This window comes from Podarcis vaucheri, assembly GCF_965113315.1.
Source record: "Podarcis vaucheri genome assembly, chromosome: 7".
In the NCBI taxonomy this organism is placed as follows: Eukaryota; Metazoa; Chordata; class Lepidosauria; order Squamata; family Lacertidae; genus Podarcis; species Podarcis vaucheri.
In genome coordinates this window covers 38,531,521-38,550,209 of record NC_138765.1, presented here as the reverse complement: position 1 = coordinate 38,550,209, position 18,689 = coordinate 38,531,521, and the positions used below count along the sequence as shown (strand labels likewise).

The 18,689-nt window shown below is 45.0% G+C and overlaps 1 protein-coding gene across 2 annotated transcripts; it reads right to left on the bottom strand.

Annotated features, from left to right (window-relative positions):
- Positions 1–17,232, bottom strand: CETP (cholesteryl ester transfer protein). Of its 2 annotated transcripts, none has more exons than XM_082233516.1 (15): positions 16,991–17,232; positions 16,635–16,749; positions 13,881–14,015; positions 13,487–13,557; positions 13,135–13,222; positions 11,301–11,370; positions 10,495–10,555; positions 9,156–9,247; positions 7,266–7,445; positions 6,381–6,431; positions 6,042–6,212; positions 5,171–5,238; positions 4,596–4,638; positions 3,776–3,845; positions 1–721 (listed from the first exon to the last, which is right to left on the bottom strand). In XM_082233516.1, the coding sequence occupies exons 1-15, from the start codon at positions 17,112–17,114 to the stop codon at positions 546–548; spliced, it is 1,515 nt and encodes a 504-aa protein (XP_082089642.1). In that variant the 5' UTR covers positions 17,115–17,232; the 3' UTR covers positions 1–545. The 2 variants fall into 2 exon arrangements, with proteins under 2 accessions (XP_082089642.1, XP_082089641.1); XM_082233515.1 differs by lacking the exon at positions 1–721 and adding an exon at positions 1,359–1,913 and having other exon boundaries at positions 16,991–17,227.
- Positions 17,233–18,689: the final 1,457 nt, after the last annotated feature.

Genomic DNA, 18,689 nt, shown 5'->3' with positions numbered 1-18,689 from the left:
TGCAGTAAAACAGAAAACCAGGTTTATTTTTAGGAAACAAAAGAAGCACATGGCATTCAAATGAAAAAAGAAAGAAAGTTTTCCAGAATTTGGTGGAAAGGTGTCCTTTCTCTGACCCAGAGTGGTCTGAGAAGGCAAGACACTCAGGTGCATAGTGACAAGATTATCGAGGCCATTTCCTAAAGCTTGCCGTCATTGTGGCAGTTAAGCAATGCACATAAACTGACTCCCAAATGGGGTTTGGGGGCGTCATGAAAATGGAAGCCAGCAAGCCAGGCTCATGTTTTCCCCCTGTGGGAGCTGTTGTCCTGGTTGGAGAAAGCTGATCAAAGCCATCACACATCCAATATAGACAGGCTCAACACTGTAGGGAGGGTGTCGATCCCTTTTTGAGGCACTGTGCTCCAGCTGTGGAGACTCAGCTTCTTGTCACACTAAGAGCCAGGGATCCCCAGAGCTTTTCCAAGAGAGTTTATCCTGCAGGAGACAGTCAAGGAGAAAGCTCGCAGACAGAGCCTCAGTCCTGGCAGGAAATCCATCTGGGATCACAGGGAAGCAGATGGAAATAAATGGATCACCAGCTCTCTTGGGCATCCAGGTTGCTCATACACCTGGATCACCTTTATTTTTCTTTCTCCTCTTCCTTCTACAAAGTAGTCTTCAGAAACTCTACAAGCAAATGGTGTGGGAAGCCAAAGTCCATCTGGAGAATTAGGTGTCCCTGGATGGGAGGAAAAGTGCAGGATGAAGTGGGCAAACTGAATTGCAATGGAAAATGCACAGGGTGGTAGGACACACCTTTGCCTGCAGACAGGACAACAACTGATAGAGCAACAACAGACACATCCAGCCCAGTTTTCGGGCAGGGAATGCTGTGGACATCAAAAGTGCAAAAGTGTCAAACTAAGTGTAGTGCAGAAGCACCAAAGAAACATTTCTAAACCAGCTGGCCAGGGCCAGCCACCCCATGAGGCAAGGTGAGGCAGCCGCCTCAGGGGGGGCAGGCTTTGGATGGCTGGGAGGGGCAGCAGATCCAGTCTCCAAGGAGCGTGTTGCTTATCACTTGCTGTGTTTATCAGCCCCTCCTCTTTCCTGTGCTGTGTGCCTGGCGGCATGTGTGCACACAACAGTGGGTGTGTGGCAGGTGGGCACATGGCATTGGGCGTGAAGCAGAGGAGGCAGGAGCAGCAATTTTTGTTCTGCCTCTAATGGCAAAACATCCAGGGCCGGCCCTATAGTTGACACACGCAGCCCAGGACATATCATAACAACAACAACAAATCATTTATACCCCACCCGTCTCTGGGCGACTCCCAACAGAATATTAAACACACAAGAAAACATCAAACATTAAAAACTTCCCTAAACAGGGCTGCCTTCAGATGTCTTCTAAAAGTCAGATAGTTGTTTATTTCCTTGACATCTGATGGGAGGGTGTTCCACAAGGCGGTCGCCACTACCGAGAAGGCCCTCTGCCTGGTTCCCTGTAACCCCACTTCTCGCAGTGAGGGAACTGCCAGAAGGCCCTCGGAGCTGGACCTCAGTGTCCGGGCAGAACGATGAGTGTGGAGACGCTCCTTCAGGTATACTGGGCCAAGGCACTTTTGACACACTTTGACCATGAATCTGGTACAGCCAGTGTGCTTGGTTCTGCACCCCACTGTACTATTGGCTCAGGAATCTGTCTTCCAAATGAAATCAACCCTTTTATGGGTGCCCTGGATTTTCCACTGCTATGGAAGGGCCAAGCACAAAATATTTTTGCTGTTTGGTCACTGACATAGTGCTGGGTGATATATAAGCCCCAATACATCAAACTGTACTTGCCTTTTTGGTTACTATCTCAGGATCAATGATGTCGAAATGGTTGAGTCCTTTGCTGCTCAACAGGGAACTTATGTCCCTCTCAAATCCTGTGAAACCAAATTGAACCAGATTTGTCTGATGTCACAGTAATAACCGTGGTTTGCAGCAATGGATTAGTGGTGGTGGTTGTTTGGGGCAGGGAAGTTTTCTGGGACTGATGCTAACATTTATTACATTGCACCTGCCTCCCATGAAGCCTGTGCAACATAATGAGGCAAAAAGTCATGCTCTGCTGAGATGTATATAATTTAGGCCCCACCCTGTCTTTTTATTGTAATTTGTTATAAAATAAATTAATTTTAAGATTGTATTTTTAAATTGCTGCCCTAGGATCTCATGGTGAAAGGTGGGCAAGAAATGGAATTACCACCACCACCATTCGGTTTTACAGAAGCGGAGTCCCTCTTGGGGAAGGCTGTAGCTCAGAGGTAGAGCCTCTGCTTGGCATGCAGAAGGCTCCGGGTTCAATCCCTGGTATCTCCTGATAGGGCTGGGAAAGACTCTGTTCCTGAAACCGTGGAGAGCTGCTGCAAGTCATTGTGGACAGTTCTGAGCTAGATGGGCCAGTTGATCTGACACTGTATAAGGAAGCTTCATCTGTTTTGGGGGTCATAACTGAGTGGAAGGCAGGGGCAGGGATCTACTATGAAACTAAGTAAACTTAATCTTCAGGGGCCCTAATCCTGGAGGGCCCCCAGAAGTGATTTTAGACCACATTGCCATATGTGTGTGTGTGTGTGTGTGTGTGTGTGTGTGTACACCGTATTTTTCGCCCTATAGGACGCACTTTTTCCCCTCCAAAAATGAAGGGGAAATGTGTGTGTGTCCTATGGGGCGAATGCAGGCTTTCACTGAAGCCTGGAGAGCGAGAGGGGTTGGTGCGCACCGACCCCTCTCGCTTTCCAGGCTTCAGGAGAGCCCCAGCGCCAGCCCCACAAGGTCGGGGGACAGAGGGAGGCGGAACGCCGCCATCCCGCTGTCTCCCGAAGTGGTTTGGAGGCTGACGGCGGGGAGAAGAGCGCTTCTCCCCACTGCCTGCCCCACCACTCCGGGGACAGCAGGGAGATGCAGCGCGTCTTCCTGCTGTCCCCGGATCTGATCTCCAGGCGGGCGGCAGGGAGAAGAACGCTTCTCCCCGCTGCCTGCCCCACAAGCGCCTGGGGGGAAAATAAATTTTTTTTCTTTATTTCCCCCCAAAAAGACTTGATGCGTCCTATGGGCCGGTGCGTCCTATGGGGTGAAAAATACGGTATATATTGGGTCTAGAAGACACCATTTGAGTCACAAGACTCAAATGGATTATTTTTGTTGTTGTATATATTTCAACAATCCCAAAGTTTGAGAGTCAGTAGCACAGACGTTGAAGAGGTTGTGGTAAACAACCCTACCGAAGAAGAGAACAATAGTTTCCTAGACCTCACTGCTGGTAACAGGTCAAGCTTCAGGGACCCACAAATATAGGTCTGCCACTGGGGGAAGGGCACATACTTTGTGTGCAGAAGGTTCTAGGTTCAGTCCCTGACATCGCCAGATAGGCCACGAGAAGAGCCTGCCCCTCTTTCCCAGGGAAAACCTGCTCTTTAGTGTTAAATCAGAGCAAACATCCATCCGGAGAAAACCCATTTGCTTTGATTGAGCACTAAAGAGCAGCTTCCCCCAGGGGAAAGCAACAAGACAAGAGGAAGTGTGGAGAAGCCATCTGTGTTCACGCAGGAGATCTCAGAAACAGAGCAACAGGGGTATGTTGTTGGCTCAAAGGCCTGCAACGTGGTTTTTTTAAAAAGAGCCCTGTGAAGTCATTTCTGAGCCAAGCTCCACTGAAGTGAATTCCCTCACCAACACACTTGTTTTGCTTTCCTGCCACTCAGGACTCAGAGCTACTACACTGACACTTAGCAAATCAACTCACTTGATACCACTTCTGGGATCCCGGCAACTGAGACAATTTTCTCCAAAATGTGCTTTAGAGTTTCATCATTCTGAAATTAAAACATTGCAAGCAAAGTCATTAATTGCAGAAGTCTTTATTGTTATTACTAGTTCATTATTTCTACCCCTGCCATTGATGTATGTGACATTTTACAACATGTTTCCTGAGGCTGATGGAAGCTGTACCCCAAAATATTTTGGGCACAGATTGGGGAAGAGCGGATCAACAATTGATTGTAGATAGTGGACAGTGCAACCCTATGCTTTTTAAAATATAGGTATAAGCATATCCTTAATGAAGTTTTCTGTTAATTATACAAACAAAACATAATACAGTAACTGAAACAAAATATGATTTGTGCTTCTGCAAAAGGTTTGTGCTATGGGGGATGCAAAAACCTCCCAATGCTTCTATCCCTGGACAAATTTGGTTGTTAAAGCAGAAGACTGTTTTATGCTGCCAAGCTGGGCTTATCTTGAGTGAACCCCTGTCCAATTTTCCCAGCAGCAGAAGGCAGAAGAATTGTGACACTTGGCATGTGCTTTGCTTTGAAATGCTAAAACCCTTCCCATATATTCTTTCAGCAATTCTCACAACAACCCTGCCAGGTTGGACAGTGCTCTTTTGGTATTTATCTTAGTGCTGATGCTACTGCAACATCTTTGGTTGATAGATTCACTGGTACATCCAGAAAATATTTGACAGGAAATTCGTGGAGCAAAAATTAGCTTTGTGGGAGGGGGAAGATTAATTTCAGCTCAACACTTTAAGCTCAGAAGCATGAATGCTGGGTACTCACCACAGCTATATCCGCGGCACGTTTAAGTTTTTTGATCTCTATCCTGTAGGGAAATAAGAAGCCAAGTGTGTAAGCAAATGTGAGCAGGCACCTTTCCCAGTCCCTTTTGCGTACCCAGGCACTCTAGTGGCAAAACTACACCCATTCATTTAAAGCACATGACTTCCCCAAAGAATTCAGAGAACTAGAGTAGCCCTGGACCCACAGTTCCCAGTACCCTTAACAAACCACTGTTTGCAGGATTGGGGGGGGGGGTTGCATGCTTTAAATGTGCATTGGGTATACTTTAAATGCATGGTGTGGATCTCCCTTAGATGCTTCCAGGTGGCTTGTTTATTGAGCTTTCTTTTTTGTGATGAGGTTATGCATCCTTGTGCCAAGCAATTGTTATTCCATGCTTCCCAGGGCATTTCCCTGGCACTTCTCTCATCACAAAAAGTCTGCTTTTGGGGGTGCCAAAACCAACTTTTATTGTGGCACCTGAGGTTGCCAGTATGTGATTGAATCCCACCTCAAAACAGTAACCACCTGGAAGCCCCCATCCTCTCTCTGCACAATGGAAGCGCAATACGTACATGGCCTCGGAGTGATGCAGGTATAGGTTTTTTTGCATATACGAAGCTTGGACTGTGACGGTGACTTCCTGCAGGGAGGGAAAGGCAGAACGGAGAGGTTTGTGAGTGCATTTAAAAAAACATAGAAAGCATTAGAAATCATGACTTTATTAGTTACTTTGGTTACATTAAAGAAATTGCTTTATAAGAGGACAGAGAAATGATGGTAAATTTATTAATAGCTGCTCTTATGTTTATTAATAAGAACTGTGTGTGGGACAGGAAATAAATCACGTCTCTTGATGAATGGGTGATTACAGATTTACAGGAGATATTTAAAAACTGACCTATTAAGTTAGAACACGTCAGACAATCCAACAGCTGATTTATTGAAGAATTTAGGGTTTTTAATTACATGCTGGAGTAATAAAAGTTGAAAGCAGCTGAGAAATGAATGAGAATTCACAGGGACACCTTTCCCATTGTCCCTCTCCCAGGTGAGATGTTCTCTTTATGGCCGAGCTCCTGAGCTGACTGATCCAGCAGTGCTCTCTTCCTGATTCTCTGAGCCCACCTGCATCCTAACAGAATTGTAAGGCCATAGCTCCATGCAAGAGCATCTGCTTTGCACCCAGAAAGTCCCGGGTTCAATTTACAGCACCTCCAAGTAAGACTGAAGGAGATTTTTCCAGAAACCCCAAAGAGCCCCAGCTAACCAGTGTGGACAATACTGAGCTGGATAGACCAAGGCTTTGGCTCTGGATAAGGCAGTTTCCTATATTCCATGACGCCCGCTTTGTTCCACATCACATGCGCTTGCAAATGGTGGCTGATTTGTGACCAGTGGGCCTTTGGCTCCTGTCTCCAAAATGCAAACTGCAAATTCACTTACCTTTTCGAAATACAAAGCTACAGAGGGGGGACCTTCGCCTTGCAGAGGAACACTGAGTTCCACAGCCACAGATGACTTCACAATGGTTCCTTCGGGCTGGAGGATAATCTGAGGAGGGTCAAGGCTCCACACCTTAGCCAGGGAGTCGTTGTAGGAGGCACCCCGAAAAATCTGGGGGGCATAAAGACAGACATAGTGTGGCTGCTGATGCCAAGCAACAGAGCTTGATTTTAAGAAGAAGAAGAAGAATCAAACTTGAAAATAGTTCAGGCAATATCCAGGCAATACCATGTGCTACCTACACATCAAATGATAGGTTGGGATTTGGTCAAAAGTTACCTTTTGCACAATCTCCTGCTGAGTTTTCAGCTCTTCAATTTCAAACATTTCCTTTAAAAAAAAGACACAAAAGATGAAGAAGTAAAATGTACTTGTATTTCCTAGCATCACAGAACTGTAGGGTTGGGAAGGGTGCAAAGGGCAATCTAGTTCAAGCCCTGCAATGTGGGAATCACAGCAGTTCTGATGTACTAAGTTCTACTTCTATGCATGGAATCATCATCATCATCACCACCACCACCAGGGTAGGTTACAGCAATGTATAAATATACAAGATTAAAATCAGTGAAAACAATATGCAATCACGAATTGGGTGGGTGTACACACACGCGCATATGGAAAACTCAAGTGAAGAGGTGAATCTTCCATCATATAACAAAAACAATGAATGTATGCAATGCACATCCCTAAAAAGGGAAATTCATAGCTTATGTGTCCCAAGCACAAGAAGAAATTGTATGTTGTCTTACACACGTGGAATATATAGAAGGTTGGGTGGTAAAAGCAATGAGTTGAATGAACTTTTGTTTGTTTCCTTTGCCCTCCTTAAAAGGGAGCCCCTTTTGAGCACTTGATTTGAGCCGGCAAAAGGGACTAAATCAGCAACTTGGGTGATTAGAGGCTGCAACTGACCCCAAGCACCACCACCTGACCAAGAGGGGAACTACAGGGTGGTCATCCACACTAGCAAGCGAGACCCTGATAGGCCAGAGTGGGTGAGGTGAGGTGCTGTGCCCTGAATACCAACCCCCGCCCCCCTATAAGAAGCTCCCTGGCCCAACCAACTGGGTGAAACTGGTGCTTCTTGCTAGCAGGAGATGACCACGCCTTGCCATTAAAACCCCACAAGTGAAGCCAAGTCAAATGGCCACCTGAAAAATTTACCTTTAATTTTTCCCCTGTGAGTGTTAACTCCAGGCGCTTATCTAGAAAAGTTGCCAAGGCCACAGAATTGAGGACTTGGTCTGAAAACCAGAAATAGACCATTTTGGAATCAGTCAGCAGAGACGGTGTGAAGGCAGAGTCATGGAAGATGCCTGAATGGTTCTGGTACACGACGAGGCCCTTTCAAGAGAAGAAAATGTGAGTGGGCTTTATAAACTGCAGATGTTCCTTGTGGATTCATTCTGGATCCTCCACACATCATTTTGCTGTATTCAGTCTTCTGCGATACTTCCCCAGTGTAACAGCATCGTTGACATCTGGAGGGGTGACCCCAGTGCTATAGAGCAACAAAACGGGACACACACACACACAACCCACAACATTTGCAGTATGAAAAGTTTTGTGATTTCAGCAGAAAGTGATGGGACAGGCACTGAATTGGTATTCCCCCAAAAAACATTTGTAAGTGCGAAAGGGTTATTGAAATGTGGGAGTCACACATAAACACCTCAATGTTTAGAGGGACCGACAATCTCCTTGTAGGAAAATGCATCCAACCATTTGTTTGTGTTTAAAAAATTTTAAACAAGACACTTCAATACCACGCAAGAACAAAAATATAAAGAAAAACAGCAGAAGTAAACGCAAACTGAAATGAAGCATACACAAAGTACAAACCCTCCTTTTCATCACAGCCTGTGGGCAATCTTGGCAACTACTGTTCCCTCTTCACCTGGTATTTAATTTAGAAAAATCACATAGCATGATCGCTAATCACCACATTAACATCCCATGTAGTTAGAGGCCCCAGGGATGATGCCTCATGCAAGTGATGAAGTAGCAGACAATAGTACGGAAAAGCTTGTGCCATAATAAGTATGTTTGTTTTAAAGAAACTTTGCTGTTGTTGTCATATTGGTTGGTGACAGGACCAGTCCAATATATTTTGACACCTGAGGCAAACCACAAAATGGTCGTCGTCCCCCCCCCCCCCGGCCAGGGAAGAAGGGGTGAGTTGAGTTGAGTATCAACACCAGGAACAAGAGGGAAAGAAATATCCAGATCAGGATCTGCTGCCCCTATGGACCCTGCCACCCGAGACAGTTGCCTCACCTGGTCCCATGGGTGGGCCAGCCCTGGTTGGTAGAAACACCAAGACTTCTGCTGAATGGGGCATTGTGCGGAGAAGGACACTGGGAGAATGACGAGTTCAGAATCATAGGACGGAATCATCCACCTTCCACAGGAATTGCATGGAACTCCTGTATTTTTGTGACTGGGAAGAAGGCTATAGAGGCATATTAGACCACAGGTGGGAATCGCAGTCCTAGAGGACAAATGTGGCCCTCTAGGCTTCTCTGTCTAGCCTGGTGGGGGCCTGCTAAGCCACACCCTCACTGGCTCTCCTCCAGGACTTCTGCCTCATCAGGATTGCCTTTCCACTGCAATGCTCCCTCTTGCTTGCCTCAATGAGGGCAGAGTGGTGTATAAACCTCTGGTGTCCATTGCTCCACCCACTTTTACCTCTGGCCCTGCTCATCTTAGTCCTCAATTGTGTTTTATATTAAAATGAGCAGTTAAGTTCCATTAGTAGCAGCATCTGTCCTTAACTGGAAGCCTAAGAACACCTCTAGTCAACACTCACACTCTACATTTAAAGCACATGGCTTTTCCCCTCCCCTCCCCAAGCATTATGGGAACTGTCATTTTATCCCTCAGAACTACACTTCTCAGCACCCTTAACTACTGTTCTCAGGATTCTTGAGGGAAGCCATTGTGTGGAGGTGACCTGGCTCTCACCTGCAGCAACTATAAAGAGGCAGGGTTTGCGTCATCAAAAATTGCCCTTTCCTTCACACAGGGAAGTTTATTTTGTGGGAATTGTCTTACCTTGTGGTGCGATTCTATGTAATTTGCTTTGATTGCCGGAGATGCGGTCACAGAAATATCTATTCCGATATCCCCATCTTTAAGGAAGTTGGCTATCAGAAAATTAAAGAGTGAGCTTTTAGAATATGTTGAGGAGCCTACTAAGTTAGAGCCATGGCCCTTCTAGTCCAGCGTCCTGTTCTTACGGTGGCCAACCCAATGCCTGTTGGAAACCCGCAAGCAGATCCCAAGCACGAGAGCCCTCTCCGCTCCTCCTGTGGTTTCCAGCAACTGAAATTTGAAAGCTGTGGAGGCAGAGCATGGCCATCTTAACTAGTAGCCATTGATAGACTCTTCCTCCATGAATTTGTCTAATCCTCTTTTAAAGTCATCCAGGTTGGTTGCCATCACTGCCTCCTGAAGGAGCAAATTCCACAGTTTAACTATGCTGAGCTGCATGAAGAAGTCTTCCTTTTATCTGTCCTGAATCAGCTTCATTTGATGTCCCCAAGTTCCAGAGTTATGAGAAAGGGAGAAAAACTTTCCCCTAGCCACTTTCCCCATGTCATACATAATTTCATCAACTTCCTAAGAGCCAGTGTGGTGTAGTGGTTAAGAGTGGTAGACTCCTGATCTGGTGAACTGGGTTCGCGTCTCCGTTCCTCCACATGGAGCTGCTGGGTGACCTTGGGCCAGTCACACTTCTTTGAGGTCTCTCAGCCCCACTCACCTCACAGAGTGTTTGTTGTGGGGGAGGAAGGGAAAGGAGAATGTTAGCCGCTTTGAGACTCCTTCGGGTAGTGATAAAGTGGGATATCAAATCCAAACTACTACTCCTCCTCTTCTTCTATCATGTTGTCTCTTCTCTAAACTAAGAAGTCCCAAATGCTGCAACATTCCTTCATAGGGAAGTTTAGGTCATTTTGACCTAAATGTCATATTTTTGGCCATGATTTGGAGCCAGGGGATTGTTTTTGGTGGGGGCATTTCCTTGTGTTCAAGCAAAGCATGACCCAAATGCATCTTACCCCCTGCAGGATACTCCCACAAGTCTTTTAGAATATATTACTCCATCCCTTTCATGGCCAGTGGGCCTTAAAATTAGGCTTCCAGGGAGATGCGGCGGGCTGCAGGATCTGTCCCAGCCTACCCTGCTACTTTACTTTTTTCTAGTTTCTAGCTAAGGACATTTGAAATCCAGTTGGGTGCAGATGCAAAGTGTGTGGACTGAAGTGTAGCCCTGAAGACTATAGAAGCAGACTATACATACCATGTGAGACTGTTATATAAATGGAGGAGTAAGAGCTTTTAATAGTAATTTTTAGAAATGGAACAGCAACAAAAGTGAACAGAGATTTACCTGACGTCTCATGCACATAATCTGCCAGTAGCTGAGAAATATAGTTAATTTCTTTACACACCTGTAAAAGAGGGGAAAGAGATGTTCAAACACATGTTTGGGGAAAGGCTGTAGCTCATTATTGGAGCAACAAGCAGATCCCAGGTACAGTCTCTGGCGTCTCTTGCTAGGACTGGGAGAGACCCCTACCTGAAATCCTGGAGAGCTGCTGCCAGCCAGTGTAAGTAGTACTAAGCTAGATACTAAGCCAAATGGTCTAGCATAAGGCAGTTTCCTAGATGACTCACAGATGGATGTGTGAAGCAGCACCATTGAATAGTATTGTGTGAATTGAGACAGAGGAGGAATTAAATTCAGTTCACATCTAAACACAAATTTATGAATTCACGCTTTCCAAAACAACATGCAAAATGAAACACAAACAGCCTCCAAAATTCACACTTCTCGAGATTTTGCAATGCAGTTCTCCAATCAATGTGTACAAAAAAATGCAATGCTAGGGTAAAATGCATATTTTTGTGAAAATCACCTGGAAATATGTCCATAGTTTAAAAGGAGGCTGAGGCAGAGACTGCAGTCTGCAAGGAAACGGCACTTCTCTTATTGTTTCCCAAGGACTTGAAAGCTAAACCCCGAGTCACTTTTTAAAAGGAAAGCCAGATAAATGATGGTTTCATTAAGATCATGTAAATTAGGTCTTTCCATATCTTTATTTGCCATAGTGCAGCCTGATTAATCAATTGCCCAGCATGCATGACATTTAGCATACATCAGCCCTGTGTCAATTACCCTTCCATGTCTCTTACCTGGTTTTTGAGAACGAGCTTCAACGTAAACGAGATGAAGTTTGTAAAAAGCTGTTTTAGCCATCCTGGGCTGCATGGAGAAAGACTGGATGTGAGCTCAAGAAGTTCATTATTACAACACATTTGGATATGGATTTTTTTGTCCTACTCTATCTAATGGGCTCTAAGTGAGCTACAACATAAAGAGAAAATCTAAACATAAAATCCAAATACAAAGATGATCAAAATACTAACAATCAAGAGCACCTTTCACCTTAAAGCTTCCAAAGCCTAATTCACCCTGGAGATTAGAAGTCAGGGCAAGCAAGTAAGCCTTGCAGAGCACTGCCTGCTCTACCATTAGGCAAAGTGAGGCGCCTGCCTCAGGTGACAGAAGCTGTGGGGCTGGGGTGGCAGACCCTCGACTGCTCCTCATAAGCCACCTCGCAACCATTCCGCTGCCCATCAGACACAACCTGGCCTGTCCCACTTAACTAGCCTGCTGCCTCAGGTGTGGTGGTGTATGCAGGCCCATCAGTAGTGTTGAGGTCAGATTCAGCTGTCAGTCTAGTGGACTTCTGGGTGTGGGATTGGGAGGGGCTGCCATCTTGTACTTTGCTCTGGGCAGAAAAACGTATTGGGCTGTCCTTCTTAATAAGGTTTATCTTAAAAGATGCTCAAGGCCAGACTTGAGGCACTGCTAAACACAAAAAAATTAGAATGTCTCTCTGTTTTTGTTTTCAAGCAGCAAATGTGGAACCCTCAATTCTGAGGCAGAATTTCAGTCAGGACCAGCCTGTAAGTGTGAAACCTCCCCTTCCCATGCAACAGGATCATGAAGAAAATGCCCTTCTTGTGGGATGTGGCATCACTGTAGCAGTCAAATACAACATTTCCTGTTTGCCCAGAGTGGACACACAGGGGGATGTTACTCCAGCCAGGAGGACATCCTGTCACACCTGTCTGGAGCACCCCCCCCCCCGCTTGTGACCAGGTAGATGGTCGTGACCCTGTAAAAGGGCCAGTCGCGCAGCCACCTTCCTCTTTTGCTGCTCTCTTCTGATACTGATGCTATTTTGCTCTGTGCTGGCTCTCAGCCAGCAGCACATGGGCTCATTCTCATATGGGATGAACTCAAACTCTCTTCTGTAACTTCAAACTAAATTCTGCCTTCAGGGAATCACTGTGAACTGAATGTAAGTAAACTTCTTATCATTACTTTTAAGAAAGGAGAGTTGTATCTTTATTCTTTTTAAGCGGAACAAAGGGGATTTACCAGGAATAAACCCAATCTGGACAAGCCAGACTGGACTGCTTAAGTAAAGAGATTCAAATGAATCCACCAACTAGCTTCCTGCAATATACTGGGGAATGTACTCTGCTACTGACTCACTAGCGTGAGTGAGAAAGGATAATATTTAATCAATACTGTATATCCTCTCCTACTGTCCACAACATTCCCACACCTCTGCACAGATTATTAATTGAAACTAACTGCCAATGATGTGCTTAATCTTATGGGAAGTTTGGCTTTTAGGCTTCTGGTTTCATGGGTCAGCAAAATGGAGGTTGATAGTGGCAAAGCAGCTACATAAGACTACACAAGGAAAGACTGTAGCTTGGTGATAGAGCACACCAGAAGGTCCCAGATTCAATCCCCAGGGTAGGGCTGGGAGAGAACTTGAAACCCTTGAGAGCTGCTGGTCAATGTGGACAGCACTGCGCTTGATGGGCCAATGTTCTGGCTCAGTATAAGACAGTTTCTTATGTTTCTAGCCTGATGAATATGGGAGTCCTTCAAGTGAAAGTCAGGCACTACTAAACCCTGGTGTGGATTTCAAATAATGAAGCATACTCTTTGTCTCCTTGTAGATGCAGGGTCAGCTTGTGGAAAGTCAGGTAACAGTCCGAGGTGTCCACTAGCACACGCCCGTCATCCGACACTGTCCAATAGAGAAGCAAATGCCTCAAGTTATTAGGAACCAGGAGTCAGTTGGGTACTCCCTTCCAATAGTTTCCCCCAGTTTTCCAGGAAGGGGGTCGTAAACCAGAGATAATAAACCAGACTTTACATCACAGGAGAAACTGGCTTTCCTTAACCCCTCCCTCTGAATCTCATCTCAAGGAGACACCCAACTGCTGCCTCTTGCGTATATTAAGCCCTCATTCTAACCAGTCTCAATAGCCAAGAATATTCCGCTACTTACACAATTTAACGTTTATCTGCAGATCAATGGATGACTCAATTTCGAAGTCAATAGAATGGATGAGCTTCACCCTGTGACAATATTTTTAACAATGATAATCACCAAACAACATCATCTGTTGCAGAGATGCTCTCAGATAGAATGTCAGTGTGACATTTTGCGAACATGTGGAACACAGGTAGAATTAACCAGGAAGGATGGTGTTTTTGGAACAGAGCACATGCGCTACTGCACACATTAGGCTCTGTGCCAGCCAACGTCGTGCTGTTTGGATGTGATGCAGTGGGGGGTTGTGTGGTAAATGCAAAGCTGATGTTTCCATTTTCACACCCTCATCATCTCCCCCCACAAAAGGACCAAACTGGCAGATGTGGACTTCTCTGGAAATACTCACAGCCAGCCACCCACATAGCCATAGCTGAGGGTTCCTTGGAAGGAAGCAGAAACATTCTGAATTCCGATGTTGATGGCGTCGTCCTCCTTGAGGTCAACTGTGGTGTTTTCTATTGTCAGTTCTCCAATATGGATGCTTCAGAAGGGAAGCAAAGAATGGCTGGCTTAGTACAATTGAAGCAGGCTGGGCTCTTTCGCTGGAAGAGGTACATAGACAACCCCAGGTCCCCTTGGGATGCACTCACTGACCACATCCAAGCCCTCCCATTGCTAGTGTAACCCTGCATGGTAGCTTTAGCTGTGGGTCACACACAACACATCATATACGGAAATAACACAGTCATGGTCTAGAGTCCTGCACATCTTATCATAGCCTTTGGCACCTGCCTTCCCTGAGCTTCCAGATGTTTTGGACTGCAGCTCCCATCAGCCCCAGCTAGCAAAGAAGTGCTTCTGCTTCTTGTCACATTCCTCCAAGTGTTTGCCTCCTGCATTTGGTGAGCTTCCTCTTCCCTAGAGGCAACCCCCCCCCCCATGTCACTCTTCCAGGACAGGCTGCTCTGCTCAATCCAGAAATTAATAATCAAATAAGTCAAAATGGGGATAGGTGGGGCTGAAGCTATTGCACCTTTTCTTCCTGCAAAGCAACCAGCTCACACTTGGCACATTTCTTTTCTCTCTCCATTTTTTTTTTAAACATATGTGTTGCATTGAATTTCAGTAAACATATATTAAGGGCAAACAAAATGTGGAGTACAAACATTCAACCACATAATAGGCATATTTTCAGTATGCAGTACCAAAATAGATTAAGAGACAAAATCTCTCCATAAGAGTAGTTGTCTTGCAGGTGGTTTAATTGGGAATGCAGATTTATTGGCATAGGAAATGAACAGAAATCAGGCAGTACCAAAGGGTTTTTGTTTTGTTTTGTTGTAGCTTGATCTCTTACCACTATGCCATGCCGTGTTAAACATTCGGTTAAAGCTACCTCCCAAATCATAGCAAGCCAATTTGTAAAGGCAGACCTGAACAGTTTTCCATCTGACAGCAATTCCCATCCTTCAGCAGCTAGTAAAATGCTACCAGGTATTTGTGCGTGAAGGAGATTGGGGACCCACTTCTTTCTCTTTTTTTACTATCCATTTCTATGAGGTGCTGCTGCTGTTGTGATCCAAACCATGGGCTCAAACCTAGTAGCTGAAGACCAATGAGGAGCAGATGGGATAGGCCTCTGCTTGAGGAACTGGAGGGCTGCTGCCAGTTGGAATATACAGCACCGTTATCTGGCAAATAGTCTGACCTGGGATATGGTGCAGCAACTTTTGAAGAGCCCTATTTTAAGGCAAGGTGAAGGCTGGCAGAGAAATTGGACCTACTTCATATTTAAAGGCAAATCTACCAAATGTGAACTTTCTGAAACAAGATGCAAACTAAAACCAGACCCATCCTTCAGAATTTGCAGTTTTACGAATTTTGCAATACAGTTCTCCAAACAAATAGTGAGAGCAAAAATGCAAACACAAACATACACAATTAGCACGTTAGTGAAAATAACGTACAAAAAATGCATTTTAATATAAAAGTGCATGACAAAATGCGTAAGAGCTGATTTCTGATTTTAACATTTTAAATGGTGTTCATGATATTATTTTACATATACAGTGGTACCTCAGGTTACATACGCTTCAGGTTACATATGCTTCAGGTTACAGACTCCACTAACTGAGAAATATTACCTTGGGTTAAGAACTTTGCTTCAGGATGAAAACAGAAATCGTGCTCTGGCGGCACAGCAGCAGCGGGAGGCCCCATTAGCTAAAGTGGTGCTTCAGGTTAAGAACAGTTTCAGGTTAAGAATGGACCTCCAGAACAAATTAAGTATTTAACATGAGGTACCACTGTAATTGTTATAAACAGCTCTGTCCCCACCCCCAAAATAGTGGTATTCTGTCTTGGTCACACCACACCTGGAGTACTGCGTCCAGTTCTGGACACCACAATTTAAGAAGGATATTAGAAGCTGGAACGTGTGCAGAGGAGGTGACCAAGATGATCATGGGTCTGGAAACTTAGCCTCATGAGGAATGGTTGAGGGAGCTGGGCATGTTTAGCCGGGGAAAGAAGAGACTCAGAGGAGATATGATAGCCATTTTCAAATATCTTAAGAGCTGTCACATGGAAGATGGAACAAGCTTGTTTTCTCCTGTTCTGGAGGGCAGGACACAAACCAATGGATTCAAGTCACACAAAAAGTGATACTGACTAAACATCAGGAAGAACTTTTTGACAGTAAGAGCCGTTCGACAGTGGAACAGACTCCCATGAGAGGTAGTAGACTCACCTTCCTTGTATGTTTCTAAGCAGAGGCTGGATAGCCATCTGTATTGTATGATCTAGTTAAGATCCCTGCATTGCAAGGGGTTGGACTAGATGACTCCAGGGTCCCTTCCAACTCTACAATTCTATGATTCTATTATTTAAATCATTTTTATAAATAAATTATATTTGGGGGAAAATATTTGCAAAATATATATGCTAGGCAAATGTGTGTATAAAATGTTTGTTTTAAGAGAATCACACTAAAATGTTGGCAAATAATCATAAGGACTTTTTAAAAAAAAAGGCATACAGATGCAGCTATGTGGAGAACCAAACTTGAGACTAGGAAAATGAGAAACTCAGCAAAACAGAGCTAAACAGGTTTGTGATGGGCGAGATATAAACTAGGGAGCTTAAGCAGAGACACACTTACTTTTTCAATCCATAGGCAATCTTCCCAAGAAACCGCACAGACTTCTCCCCCTTGATGTCTGGGTAGTCTGCATGCTGGAAGGCTGTCTGTATGACATGAGCAGTTTTCTCATTGACTGCCAAGAGAGAATGCGATCACAGCTGTGAGGGACAACGGCGCTATCAGTAGAACTGAATTCACCCCACAATTCAGCGCCGGCATGCCAGACCTAATACGGTGCCTCCAGAGATGGCTGGGGCCAGTGAGAGTCATCGGTCAAAACATCTGGAGGGCACCAGATTGGGGACAGCAAGAGCAAAGGTAACTGATATTATAAACACACACGGGGAGAGAGTGAGAGAGCTGTAATGACTTACGCACTAGTACAGCTGGCTTCGTCATTCGGAAGACAACACTCGTGTCGCTGTAAGATGATGGCTCAGCACTGCAAGGCAATGAGCTGCTGAGCAGACTCACTAACATAATCAGGATCCTTGCCATCCTTTTCTGATACTTGCCAAAGGCAGAATGCCCTCGAGCTGCAAATCCCGGGAGCAACCGCCTTCCACTGTCCCCACCAGAAAGGTAGCTGCCTCCCTTGTACTCCCCATGGCTCTCTACTCCTCCTCAGGCAGGACATGACCCACTTCCTTGCTCTGGACCAGCCTCTTTGTTTTCCTCACGTTCTTGCAGTCCACTTAACCCCTGCAGAACCATGACTTTGCCTTTACCAGAGACATCTAGAGCTGAATATGAATTAACTAAAATCTGTGCACATCCAACACACATTGAGAGCATGTGACTTTCCCCAAAGAATCCTGGGAAGGTAGTTTGTTAAGGGTGCTAGGAATGATAGCTCTGTAGGAGGGAGCTACAGCTCCCAGGGTTCTTTCTACTTAAGTATTGTACTTAAAAGGCGCGATGTGGATCTTCTCCAAGTCTCTACAGCAGGCTCCAGATGTTTCGGATGTCAGCTCCCCTCAGCCCAACATGCTGGCTGCTGCTGATGGGAGTTATAGTCCCAAACATCTGGAGGGCATCATGTTGGGGAAGCCAAACACTCTGTTCTCTCAGTGGCCAACCAGATCTCTCAATGGGAAGCCCCTAAAACAGACACAAAGGTTGTCAATTTCCTTCTTAAATTGTGGTTCGTGTAACATCCGTTTGTGCATGTTTTGCTATGGTTTATTTATTTACTGCTTTCTGGTCCAAAGGCCCACAAAGTCATGGACAACATATTAAAACAAAAGTAAAATACACAAAAGTTCAATGTATAGAATAAATGAATCAAAATAACACACAATGACAAAATCAGCAGATACCCAGCAATCATATTTTGTGAGCTGCAACTATGCTTTCATCATGAACACAGCTCTCCAAAAATTCACATCCCAATTCAACGTCAGGTGAATTGACTTTCCCACTCAGACAGTTTTTCTGGGTCATGTGGCCAGCATGACTAAGCCGCTTCTGGTGCAACTGAACACCAAAACCAAAGCAGCGCACAGAAACGCCATTTACCTTCCTGCCGGAGTGGTACCTATTTACTTGCTATCTACTTGCACTTTTTTGGTGGAACAGGGCCTTCTCTGTGGCAGCAGCCCAGTTGTGGGATTCCCTTGACTACAACACTAACGGTTATAATACTAACAGGCTTCCCTCAAAGGGTGAAGACTCACCTGTTTCTCAAGTGTTGGAGGCAAAACCTAGTTCAGTTTCACCCTTCTTTACATCCTTATAGGGATTGTTATTGTTTTCTTGCTATTTTTAATTGCATTTTACGTATTTTGTTGGTGGTGTTTTATTGTTGTATGCAAACTGTTTTGGGGTCACTTCTGATGGAAAGCAGCACACTAAATAAATGACACACCATGTGGATTGTCTAGCATTTCTTTCTTGGAAAAAATCCAATTGGGAACTTCCAGGAATTTCAGCAACGTGATTTGAAAAAAACACTTTCAGTTCCAGCAGAAAAAGGCCTGCACAAGAATAGCCTTATCTCTCTTCCTGCCATCAATGGCTTCTTGATTGCTAACTTGACTGAGAGTTTCAGACTGTCCCTGCTTGGTGTTTATA